This window comes from Manihot esculenta, chromosome 4 (assembly GCF_001659605.2).
Source record: "Manihot esculenta cultivar AM560-2 chromosome 4, M.esculenta_v8, whole genome shotgun sequence".
NCBI lineage: Eukaryota > Viridiplantae > Streptophyta > Magnoliopsida > Malpighiales > Euphorbiaceae > Manihot > Manihot esculenta.
In genome coordinates, this window is record NC_035164.2 from 1,515,097 (window position 1) to 1,526,192 (window position 11,096).

The following is an 11,096-nucleotide window of genomic DNA, read 5'->3' on the forward strand; positions in this document are numbered from 1 at the left end:
AAGAAGAAGAAGAAGAAGAAAGAAGAAGAAGAAGAAGAAAGAAGAAGAAGAAGAAGAAGAAGTTGCAAAAAGGGTAGGAAGAAGAAGAAGAAGAAGAAGAGGCATTTGGGTTTGGGTTTTGTGATTTTGAAATAGCGGGATTTTTAGAGGGTTAATTTTATCAATTCATGTGTCCCAAACGGCTATTTTGGATAGAAGGACTACGAATTTGGACAGAAAAGAAAGTAAGGGACTTAAGTGTTGGATCGCCAAAATAGAGGGACAGAAGTGTTAATTACGTTAAACCTCAAGAACTAAAAAATAATTTTCCCTTTGAGAAATATGTGAATCGATCACATTTTATGGGGAAGTGATTATTTGAATATTGTATTAGTGATGTCTATCTTTCGTCTAGAATTTATTATTTTACTTGTAAACTGTCACTTGGAGATCAAGTCATGTCTGCAGTCTTATCTTTCCTAGACATAGAATACAGAATTAGACCACGTTTGTCAAATACTTAATTAGCTTCTACACCTTTTCATTAGACTTTAGAGAACAATTCACCAACCACTAAAGTATTGGTATAAGGCGACACTTCACTATATAAGGAGGTGAGCTTTGCCTCTGCTGGATATGCTAGAAATAGCAAGATATAGCCAAAATATCAGCCTAGCTAGCCAAAAACCATGAAGGTGAGAATTGAGAGCACAAGAACTATTAAGCCAATCTATGAAGGCAATTGCCATCCCCCAACCACTCATTGTATCTCTTTGAGTATATTTGATAAGATCACATATAACGGTCACATAGCCGTTATTTATGCTTATCGTCCACCAACATCAGCAAATGCAACCATTGAGTTTGGCCTCCAAAGGGCCTTATCGCAATATAGAGAATGGGCTGGACGGCTAGGGGAAGGTGAGAAAGGTGATCCTGTTATTTTTCTTAATGACAAAGGAGTTAAACTAGTTGAAGCATCTGTAGATGGCAAGCTTGATCAACTCATGTGCTTGAAGCCATCTCCTTTTTCGCATAGCCTTCACCCTAGCTTGAAGGATGTGGAGGAGCTTCTGCAAGTTCAGCTCACAAGGTTCACTTGTGGCTCTTTAGTGGTTGGCTTCACAGCTCATCACTTGATAGCTGATGGGCATTCCACTAGCAATTTCTTGGTTTCATGGGGCAAAGCTAGTCGTGGAGCTGACATGAGCCCACTTCCTCTTCATGATCGAACCATTTTCATCCCTCGAAAACCTCCTCATTTTGAGTTTGAACACAAGGAAGTTGATTTTAAAAGCAAGAATCTTCCCAAAGATTGTCCAAATAAACATAAGGATAACTTTGTGGATGATATTATAGTCTATAAAGTCCATTTCACATTGGATTTTCTCTCCAAGCTCAAAGCTAGGGCTTCTCCACCAACTAATAATCCGCAGTCCAAGCCTTACAGTACTTTTGAGAGTTTGGTTGCTCATCTATGGAGAGCCATAACAAGGGCTCGAGGGCTTAGTGGATTTGAGACAACAAATGTAAGAATGTCAGTGAATAGACGCATGCGAATGAATCCAAGAGTACCAAATGAGTATTTTGGGAACTTGGTGCTATGGGCATTCTCAAGTGCTAGGGTTAAAGACCTATTGGAGATAATAACAAACAAAGATAATGTTAGTTAGATGTGTATATTTAAAGTATATTTGTATTTTGTAATTCCTAAGATATAGGGACTCAACTGTGTATTTATACCTCTGTATTCTTTATGAAGTAATATACAAAAACCACTTCTCTCATCTCATTCACATGGTATCAGAGCCACGATGAGTACCTCTCCTCAAATTTCTGAAACAAACATTCCAGTTCTTCCTGTATCTCCTTCTCTTTCATCTCTTACATCACCCATTCTTCCTATTCAAACATCAAATTTATTCACCACACCACCTCATGCTCAACTCTCTTTCTCATTAAAATTGAAAGAGACAAACTATTTAGCCTGGAAAACCCAGTTCCTACCTATCATCAAATGCTATAATCTCAATCAGCATATTGATGGAACACCAGCCCCTCTTCCTATTATTACCGATTCTGCTACTGATATATCACTTTCAGTCCCGCATCACTCTGAACCTTCTATTATTGAACAGACAGCAGCTGCAGAAATTGAATCCGCAGAACCACTACAAGTTGCTCTCCCATCTGCTACTTCTGCTCCTCCAATTCGTACTCATCCAATGCTGTTACGACCGAATCCAAAGAAGAAGAAATTTTTTGGTTTACAAACAAAGGTGGATATTTTACAGGAATCAATTACAGAACCTTCTTGTTACTCCAAAGCTATTAAAATACCAATTTGGCGAGAGGCTATGAGTAAGGAAATTTCAGCTTTACTTCAACATCAAACTTGGACGTTGGTTCCAAAGCCTTTACATACAAATATTGTTGGAAACAAGTGGGTCTTCAAAGTGAAACGCAATCCGGATGGTACTATTGAACGATGTAAAGCGCGATTAGTAGCGAAGGGTTATAATCAAGTCGAGGGGATTGATTATGAAGCTACTTTTAGTCCGGTAATTAAATCGCAAACTATTCGTATTATTCTTTCACTTGCTGTTTCACATAAATGGGAAATGCGACAGCTTGACATATCTAATGCGTTTCTCCATGGTTATTTGGAAGAGACTGTGTACATGTCGCAGCCACCTGGATTTACAGATCCTAGATGTCCATCCTATGTTTGTAAGCTCAACAAATCTATATATGGGTTAAAACAAGCTCCGCGAGCTTGGTTCCAACGGCTGAGTGCTTATTTAGTCAGTATTGGGTTTGAAGGTTCTCACACGGATTCCTCTCTTTTTATTTACAAGAGTGATGCAGTAGTTCTCTATATTCTTCTCTATGTGGATGACATAGTTATTACTGGGAATAGTTCAGTTGCAATTACTACTTGTCTCAAACAGCTCTCTACTGAATTTAAACTCCGTGATCTAGGACGGCTGCATTATTTTTTGGGTATTGAGGTACTTCATCTTCCGAAAGGAATCTTGCTTTCTCAACAGAAATATCTTCAAGATTTGCTCAAAGAGACGACAATGGATCAAGCGACTGCTGTTAAGACACCTATGGCTCCTTCTTGTCAGTTACATATCAGTGATGGTGAGCCTATGGACAATCCAACTTTGTATCGAAAGACTGTGGGTGCATTACAATACGCTTGTTTAACGCGGCCAGATCTTGCGTTTGCAGTGAATAAGCTATGTCAATTTTTATCTGCCCCTACCACAATACATTGGGCAGCCTGTAAAAGAGTCCTTCGGTATGTCAAAGGTACCATTCGACATGGGTTGTTTGTTACACCATCACCTGCAGCTACTTTACAAGCATTCTGTGATGCTGACTGGGCAGGGAATGCTATTGATCGTCGTTCAACAGGTGGTTTTGCAATTTATTTGGGACCAAACTTAATTTCATGGTCAGCTAAGAAGCAACCAACCGTTGCAAGGTCTTCGACAGAGGCTGAATATCGTTCAGTCGCCAATACAGTTGCTGAATTAATTTGGATCCGGTCACTGCTTACAGAATTGAAACAGCCACTACGCAACCCAACTGTAGTTTGGTGTGATAATATAGGAGCCTCTTATCTTGCAATAAACCCTTGTTTTAAAGCACGAACAAAGCACATTGAGGTAGACTTCCATTTTGTTCGTGAGCAAGTTAAAGAGGGTCATATAAGTGTTCACTATATTTCTTCACTAGATCAGTTGGCTGATATTTTCACAAAACCATTGAGTTCAACCAGATTCTTGCAACACAAAAACAAGCTGCGAATTCTTGACAGAGATTCTTAGCTTGAGAGGGGGTATTGGAGATAATAACAAACAAAGATAATGTTAGTTAGATGTGTATATTTAAAGTATATTTGTATTTTGTAATTCCTAAGATATAGGGACTCAACTGTGTATTTATACCTCTGTATTCTTTATGAAGTAATATACAAAAACCACTTCTCTCATCTCATTCACAAGACCTACTGCGAGAGCCATTACCTTATGCAGCCAAACTCATTCATGAAGCTATAACAAAGGTAAACAACAACTACTTCAAATCATTCATTGACTTCATTCGCACAAGGCGGAGAAGGAAAAAGACCTCGTGCCGACAGTGGAGATGAACGAGTCAGTGTTGTGCCCTAATTTGGAAGTTGATAGTTGGCTAAGGTTTCCATTTTATGATTTGGATTTTGGAGGAGGAAGTCCGTATATGTTTATGCCGTCATATTTTCCAATTGAAGGAATGATGTTTCTCCTACCTTCGTTCATTGGAGATGGAAGCATAGACGCCTTCGTAGGTTGTTCCAAGGAAAATCTGGCAACCTTCAAGGAAATTATCTATTCATTGGACTAAGTGTTAGTTATTCTTTTTTTTTTCATTGTTATAAGAAGTCCTGGTTAAATAATAATTGTGTCATGTGTTTTTTGCACCATTTGATTCAAATTGAAAATTTTGATTGAAATAAATTAATTTAAAATTTTAATTTGATTTTTTATTCATTTTGATTTAATTTTTAATTTTAAAAATTTTAATTCAACTTTAATTTAAAAAAAAATAAACCGAACCAAACTGATTAGTGATAATAATATATTATATTGTATAATATAGAGATATTAAATTTTATTAGAAATCTCAATTCATGAAACCAAAGCGAATAAAATTAAGTTAGACCAGTTCGATTCAATTTGATTTCTTTTCAAAATCAATTCAATTTAATTTTTACAAATATTAAAATTTTAATTTTTAATTTAATTTAATTTTTAACCGATTCTACCGAAATCCAAATACAAGTCACAACTGCTTCAAGAGACATCGTATATAGAGATTTAATTATATTTGCACGGAAAACCTTTATGGGAAGTAACCATAAATGCATATTGTTTTATGTATCTATATATCTATGACCAATCAACAATCAACCATTTAGTTGGGTTTATTTTTTCTTTCAGTCAGATTTTAATTATTTTTAAGGAATAAAATTATATTTTAAATGCAAATGTAAAATTTTAAGTTTTTTTTCTTTCTATTAATTCTGAGAGAAAATTAGTGTTAAATAAATGGAAGATTTACATTTTAGTTTTTGGATATTACCATTATTAACAAGTCAGTCCCTACATTTTCAGAAATCTATTAAAACGTTCTTAATTTTTATCTCCGTCAACGAAATAATTCTTCTGTCATGTTTTCTATTAAAAATAAATAAAGAATGAGAGAGAAAATTTTTAAAATCCAATTTTACCCTCAAATAAAACCCTTTATTTAATCATTGAATATTGCTATTACTAACAAGTCAGTCCCTATATTTTCAAAGATCTATTAAAACGTTCTTATCTTTTCTCATATCTATTGAAACGTCCTTATCGTTTATTTCCGTTAACAAAATAGTCCCTCCTTAAAAAAGAAGAAAAAGAAGAATAAGAAGATGATGATGATGATGAAGGATAAGAAGAAGAAAAAGAAGAAGAAAGAGAGAAGAAGAAGATGATGATGAAGAAGAAGAAGAAGATGATGATGAAGAAGAATCTCCTCCTCCTGCTCCTTAAAGAAGAAGAATAAAAAGAAAAATCGAAGAAGAAGAAGAAAAAAAAGAACCAAATAAGAAGAATCAATGAAAAAGAAGGAGGAAGAGGAGGAGGAGGAGGAGGAAAAGAATGGGATAATTTGATCTTTTATTATATTTTTAATAGCAGAAATAGATGAAAGAACTATTTTGTTGACGGAGAGAAAAGATAAGGAAGTTTTAATAGATTTTTAAAAATACAATAACTGACTTGTTAATAATGACAATATTGATAGACTAAATTATAAATCTCCCTAAATAAATTATACATAATATTAAACATTCTAATTATATAATTGAATTCATAATTATATAACTTTTACTAATTAAGAATTTTATAAAAATTTAATTTAATTGATTTTTTTATCAATTTTCTTATTTAAAATAAAAAAAATTAAATTTTTTAATAGTAAAATTAATTTTATTATATGATTTTTTAATACTAATTTTTAATAATGATTTAAATGGCAGAATTGAAAGAAATAAGTGGAAAAGTAAATTATAAGAAGGGATAAGTTTTTTTTTTTTTTAATGTAAACTTTCTTGGGAAAAAAAATACTATCCTTCCTGTAATAGATATTAAAGTACTTCAAATATAATTATTGTACAAAATACATACTTAAAATTTTTATGCATAGTTTTTTTTTTCTCATAATAAAATGACCCAATACTTAATAAGAAATAATATTATATTTGAAATATTTATCAATAAATTTAAATTTTTAAATTTGCAATTGGCAGCTTTAATTCAAAATAAAGCTGTAATCAATGAATTAAACTATTATTAAACTTTAAGTGTGAAAGTGATTATTCGTCAAACTGTCCTATTTTGTCTTTCAACCAAATTGTAAAATATGCCAAACTATCCAATTTTATAATTTATGAATTAAATAGTATTTCCTATTAAAACTTAAATTTGATCGATACTGAGTAAATTTGAAAAGTTTTAAATTTATTTTTTCAATTTTCAATCTCATTTAAAAATAAATAAATAAATAATTTAAAAATAAAATCATACTTTTAAAAGATTTTATGTTACAAAATTAAATTTATGTATTTATTATAACTTGCAAGTTGATGTATTATTTATATAAATTATTTTTATTTAATTCTTTTACTTTTAAAAATATATTAAAAAATCACATCTCTCCGTAGTTAACTATTTAGTTTTTTTTATTTTTTTATTTTCAAAGACAGATTAAATAGTTTGTCTCCGTTAACTGTAGCAACGAAATAGTTATTATTTTAAAGCTTTGAAAACTAAATAGTTATGTTTTAAAATTACAAATACTAATTAGAAACAATAGAATAATTTTAGTTATTTTATATATATTAACAGTTTAAATATATCAAATAATTAAATAATCAATGGTCCAAAATCTAAATCCAAAAAATATTTAGTATATTTTTATAAATAAAAAATTAAGTAATTGATACAAAAACTAAATAATAAATGTGCTTATATTAATTATGGAGACGTAATTATGTGCATGAATGGTTGTAGTCTTGCAGTTGCCCATTATATATACTGCAAGTCCAAAACAATAACTAATCTCCAATAGGAAGATTAATTTTATACAGTATATATTATGAAATAGTCTGATCAAATTGATTCAAATAATTTTTGAAATTATTTTTTATTTAATTTAAAATGATTAATTCAAATTATTTAATAATTTTGTACTAACTATTATATACAATTTCGTAAACTGTTGATATGGGACGGAAAGTGCACAGCTAAATATGACACTCTTCTTTATTAAATTTGCGATATTCTCGTCGCAATTAAATCGGATACAATTGCTAAATTAGAATCGAACTCTCGGATATTGTGATTCGCTAGTATTTCAGATTGTTCCACTTCATTTCACACGGGTAACCCTTTTTTCGTAAATTCACAAGCTCCGCACAATTTGTCTGAATTATGGTGGCTCTGATAGCAATTAAAACAGTATTGTTTAAACTGACCTAAATAATTTTTTGACTCACTTTTCATTTGTTTCAAAATAATTGTCTGAATTATGATGGCTCTGATAGCAATTAAAACAGCACTGTTTAAACTGACCTGAATAATTTTTTAATCCACTTTTCATTTGTTTCAAAATAATCTATTCAAATTGTTTAATAGTTTTATGTTAACTATTATATACTATTTTGATTTGCCGTAAACCGTGAATCTAGACCGTAGAATATCACATATTAATGACCAATAATTTAACAGTATTAATTAAAATTGTTAACAGTATTTAATCATTTTCAAGTGACTAAACGTATTCCTAATACGTAATAGATGATCTGGCCATTCTCAACCCTTCAGCCCAAAGTTCCAGATTTTTCTATCTAACTTTAGATCCATTGTTCTATTGTACTGAATTAATCTTTGACTTGTAATAATTCTTCTCTACTACATGGAGCTGATAAAGTCATATCTGCAGTCTATCTTTCCTATAAAAAAAAAAAAAGAAATATAGAATCAGTCCTCGTTTGGCAAATAGTTAATTAGCTTCCATTCCTTTTCTTTAGACTTGAGAGAACAATTCACCAACCACTAAGGTTTTGGCATAGGCCACACTTCACTATATAAGGAGGTGAGCTCTGCCTCAGCAAGATGTGCTCAAAAATAATAAGATATAGCCAACATTAGCCTACCTAGAGCAAAAAAACAAAAGCCCAAATACCAAAAACCATGAAGGTGAGAATTGAGAGCACAAGAACTATTAAGCCAATCTATGAAGGCAATTGCCCTCCCCCAACCTCTCACTGTATCCCTCTGAGTGTGTTTGATAAGGTTACCTATAACGCCCATATAGCAGTTATTTATGCCTATCATCCACCAACACCAACAAATGCAACCATTGAGCTTGGCCTCCGAAGAGGCTTATCGGAATATAGAGAATGGGCGGGACGGCTAGGTGAAGATGAGAAAGGTGATTCTGTTATTTTTCTTAATGACAAAGGGGTTAAACTAGTTGAAGCATCCGTGGATAGTAAGCTTGATCAACTCATGCCCTTGAAGCCATCTCCTTTTTTGCTTAGCCTTCACCCTAGCTTGAAGGATGTGGAGGAGCTTGTGCAAGTTCAGCTCACAAGGTTCACTTGTGGCTCATTAGTGGTTGGCTTCACATCTAATCACTTGGTAGCTGATGGTCATTCCACTAGCAATTTCTTGGTTGCATGGGGCAAAGCTAGTCGTGGAGTTGACATGAGCCCACTTCCTCTTCATGATCGAACCATTTTCATCCCTCGAAAACCTCCTCACTTTGAGTTTGAACACAGGGGAATTGAGTTTAAAAGCAACAATCTTCTCAAAGATTGTCCAAATAAATATAACGATAACTTTGTGGATGATATTACAGTCCATAAAGTCCATTTCACATTGGATTTTCTCTCCAAGCTCAAAGCTAGAACTTGTCCACCATCAAATAATCTGCAGAACAAGGCTTACAGTACATTCGAAAGCTTGGTTGCTCATCTATGGAGAACCATAACAAGGGCTCGAGGGCTCAGTGGGTTCAAGACAACACATGTAAGAATCTCAGTGAATGGACGCATGCGAATGAATCCAAGAGTATCCAACGAGTACTTTGGAAACTTGGTGTTATGGGCATTCCCCAGTGCTAGGGTTAAAGACCTATTGAAAGAGCCATTACCTTATGCAGCTAAGCTCATTCATGAAGCTATATCAAAGGTAAATAACAACTACTTCAAATCATTCATTGACTTCGCTACTCACAAGGCGGAGAAGGAAGAAAACCTCATGCCCACTGCGGAGATGGACAAGTCGGTGTTGTGCCCTAATCTGGAAGTTGATAGTTGGCTAAGGTTTCCATTTTATGATTTAGATTTTGGAGGAGGAAGTCCATATATATTTATGCCATCTTATTTTCCAACTGAAGGAATGATGTTTCTTCTACCGTCATTCATTGGAGATGGAAGCATAGACGCCTTCATACCTCTTTTCCAGGAAAATTTGGCAAGCTTCAAGGAAATTATCTATTCATTGGACTAAGTATCAATTTTTTTTTTTCTCTTTTCCATTGTTATAAGAAGTTCTTGTTTAATGATAGTTGTTGTCGTGTATTTTTCTTGAAGGTGGACCATTTACCAGCTTGTCATAACAATTGCTTTCAAGAGATATCATATATAGAGTTTTAATTATATTTGCATGGAGAACTTTTCTTCAGAGTTACTATAAGTGCATTGTTTAATATATATGATCAATCAACGTTTAACCATTTGATTTGGGTTTTTTCTTGTTCATTGTTTTATTATTTTTCACGAATATAATTATATTTTAACTTTTATATTTTAAATTCCAATAAAGAGATTATGTTAACGTGAAGAACCATGTCTGGTTGTCCCTAGTCAATTTGTTTTTGTATAAAAAGAAAATTTTATTAATTAAAGAAAAAAGGAAAAAAATACAACATAAGATCAAAAGGAAAACCTGATAAATCTTCCAAAACGGATCTTAAAGCCAAATTTGATCTAGTACGAAATGAACACCTAGCAGACCAAAGAGATAAAGAAAGGAACTGGATTCCAAAAAGAACCCAGAACACCTAAGGCTAAAACTAGAGATGCAGCAAACTAAAAGGGTTAGAACCCAGCAAGTAAGGCACATTCATGTTTGATTAGCTTCCTTTTCAAGATCTTCTGCAACTGATGATTCTATGATGGTGGAATCCGTTCCGTACTTGAACCAGTCTTAAAAAACAAACTCAGTGATTCATTAGGAAGCCTTTCTTGTTTTAAAAATGGCCAACATGGATTCGCAGTTCTTCTCCTATGACTTTGCTTTCAAAAACAAACAGAATGTCAATCATCTTCTCCAAACAAAAAGCGGCGGGAAAATTTAATTTGGGATTAACTTTTTCTATATATATATAAAAAAAAGAATTACGTCTTTTTACCGCTTCTTTAGAAAGCTAAACCATTTGTTTGACTTAGGTTTCTATTTTTAGATTTGTTTTTGTTAGTATAAATTTTTAAAAAATAAATAAATTAAGTTTATTGCCTATTTGTTCCTACAATTGTAACTCGATTCACTATTAAAAATGTTAAATTAAGTTAGCAGTAAATATTTTTCTATTAAAAATTATAAATTTATAATTATAAATTTATGAGAGCAATATATAATTATTTATAAAAAAATATGATTATAAATATTTTATAATAAAACTATAATTTTCACTAAAAAAATAATTATTATAAATATAAATATTATATTAAAAATAAATTTTACTGATATTGCATAATAATCATCAAAAGTAAGCTGTGAGTTATTATTGTGAGATAAGAGTGATCAAGTGAATATAAATAAATTTTTCAGCTGACGAAACTTTAAATACAGCTTAAAAAATAGCTGTGTGATCAAGGGAAGCTAAAATAATACGAACAACAAAAATTAGTCAAAACGTGTCATGAAATTGAAAAGACAAACCATTTATCTTCAAATCTGAAGAATCGAAGACTAATGAGTGATCTTTGATATTGCGTAACAATTGCCCCAAAT

At 32.1% G+C, this 11,096-nt stretch overlaps 1 protein-coding gene and 1 pseudogene across 1 annotated transcript; both read left to right on the plus strand.

Annotated features, from left to right (window-relative positions):
* Positions 1-644: 644 nt before the first annotated feature.
* Positions 645-4,374, plus strand: LOC110613279 (annotated as a pseudogene).
* A 3,836-nt stretch (positions 4,375-8,210) lies between these two features.
* LOC110612962 (agmatine coumaroyltransferase-2) lies at positions 8,211-9,808 on the plus strand. Its single transcript, XM_021753837.2, has one exon. It carries the CDS (start codon positions 8,268-8,270, stop codon positions 9,588-9,590), a length of 1,323 nt encoding a protein of 440 aa, XP_021609529.1. The 5' UTR covers positions 8,211-8,267; the 3' UTR covers positions 9,591-9,808.
* Positions 9,809-11,096: the final 1,288 nt, after the last annotated feature.